The sequence below is a fragment of the Vicugna pacos genome, chromosome 1 (assembly GCF_048564905.1).
Source record: "Vicugna pacos chromosome 1, VicPac4, whole genome shotgun sequence".
NCBI lineage: Eukaryota > Metazoa > Chordata > Mammalia > Artiodactyla > Camelidae > Vicugna > Vicugna pacos.
The window spans coordinates 111,947,116-111,949,442 of NC_132987.1; the positions used below are offsets into that span (position 1 = coordinate 111,947,116).

At 35.2% G+C, this 2,327-nt stretch overlaps 1 protein-coding gene across 1 annotated transcript; it reads right to left on the reverse strand.

Annotated features, from left to right (window-relative positions):
* Window positions 1-791: 791 nt before the first annotated feature.
* On the reverse strand, window positions 792-1,252 carry LOC116276577 (keratin-associated protein 22-1-like). The gene has a single exon (XM_031670061.2). It carries the CDS (start codon window positions 1,211-1,213, stop codon window positions 1,067-1,069), a length of 147 nt encoding a protein of 48 aa, XP_031525921.2. The 5' UTR covers window positions 1,214-1,252; the 3' UTR covers window positions 792-1,066.
* Between the last annotated feature and the right edge of the window lie 1,075 nt (window positions 1,253-2,327).

Below are 2,327 nucleotides of genomic sequence, written 5' to 3' on the forward strand. Positions count from 1 at the left end.
AACTCTAACACTAGTTACTAAAAATTCACAGATATTATTGATTTATATTTTATCATTGTTGATTTTATTACTAACACTTAATAAATGGAGTAAATTAAGCAAATTAAACAGGTTTATTGAACATTGCCCAGACTACCTACCAGAATCAGGGATACAATTTGCAGCCTATATTCTACGTCAGATTTATGTTTGCATGATTGTAGTCTACCAAAGCCATTGCCATGTTATGAAGCATAACAGATCTCTTTCCAAAAGGCAAGCAAAGATTGACCCTTAAAAACTTCACTGAAAATGGTCTCAATTCTATAACTTCCTGTGACAATGTGAGAATTACAGAAAGCTCCCTGTGCAGCTACAATGCATGAGATGGATTCAAGTGCATATTGTCAATGAGGAAAGGAACAGGAAGTAATACAAAACTGAGAAGGAAAAATTACACCCTCCCAGAGCCTTATTCAAATACTAAGTATCAGGAAAGGATGAGACATTAAAAAATAGTATTAAGTGGTGAGAAAAAAAAGGACCATCTTGCTAATGCCTTTAGTTAAAGTTTGGATGTCTCCAAGATAAGGCTTTGATGAGATCAAGGTAGACAATTGTAGACCTTGGATACGTTCACAAAAAACACATAATAGAAAAGCACTGGTTGAATATAACTTTTCATCCACACATATAAATTATCAACTATAGAGAGTGAAAGACCAACCATCTCACACACAACTCACAAACACACATGCAATCACAAGAAATCTACATAAAGAAATATGCATGAAATTATTATACATGTGAAAAGCAGAATAACTTTAATGAAAAATCAATTTTGACATTTTCCCAAAATGTAAATGGTTAAGATTGTATTCAGTTAGTAACATAGATCAAATGAATATTTTTCTAAACGGTTGGACACTCGGGCAATTCCATCAAAAAAGGTCTGCTGTTGCATGGTAGTCTAAGCTTCAGTAGTCATTACTGAACAGACATGAACATCCTTATTATGGATTAATGCAGGGGGTACACATGGTACCTCATCAGAGAACATCCTGAACAGATGAGCACCTAGAACTTCTCAGAAGAAGCCAGAAGACCAGTATCTTCCATAGCAGCATGGGCGGTAGCAGGCATAGCCATAGCCACCGTAGCCACATCCATAGCCACATCCCAGGCCACCATAGCCATAGCCCAGGCCACCATAGTAGTTGTTGTAGAAGCTCATGATGTGAGGATAAGGAGTCTCAGTTGAAGGGCAGAGTCAGTTTCTAGAGTCTTAAATTTATAGTCTGCCCAGGGCCTTATATACCAATGGAGTGGTATGTGGGGCAAACCTAAGTCACTATTGGACTCACATTTTAAACTCATTAGCATGAAGACCATCTCAGGAATTCTTCTAAACCAATATATCCAAGCCAAGACAACTCTGCTGTGTGTCACGATGCCTATCGTGAAATCATGTGCCTTTAATGAGAGAGTCTTCTCCTAATTTGGTGGCTTGTTTATTCTAGATTCCAAATTTAAACTGTATTCTAGCTGCCATGTGACCATATAACCCCAGTAGAGTCTACCTGTTGAAAATCTTAGTTTCATTCAAAAATATCCTCCTTCTATCTGCATATATGCAGCCTTGGGAATGAACGTGTGGCTTCAAAGTGGAAAAGGACAGTGGAAAATTTATGGAGAAGACATGACAAGGTTCAGTTGTAAATCCTTGAGTGATTAATTTGTTTTGTTACTTTTATGGAGCAACATTATTCACTTCCACTTATACTGCATGTATTCATGCATCTATGATTTTATAAATGATCAAAAACCATGATATAGACCCTTTAGTTTATATCCATGAACCATGATTATAATAGAAGTAGAAGGATTTATTCTATTACTAATTTGAGCTTAAAAATATACTTTAGAGACTGTTAAAGATTTATTGACATCGTGAACCTCTATTATAAAAAAATAAAATAGGCATGTCTCTTCTAGTATTTTGCCCAAAAGGCATTACCTCAACATTGCTATGAGAAAACAGACATACTCAAATTGAGGAACATACTACAAAACTTTCAGCTCTTTGAAATTGTTAAAGCCATACAAGTTAAGGGCTGAGAAACTCACTAATTTGTGGAGGCAAAAGCCATATCAAATCTTGGATTGGATCCTGGAATAGAAAAATAGACATCAGAGGAAAAAATATGAAACTCAAATAAAGTGTCTAAATTAGTTAAGAATATGGTGCAAGGTTAATTTCTTAATTTTTCCTTGGTTATGAAAGATATTAATATAATATAAATGCTGAACACCCGGATACATTTGATTTTCAGAGAAAACAATTTTTT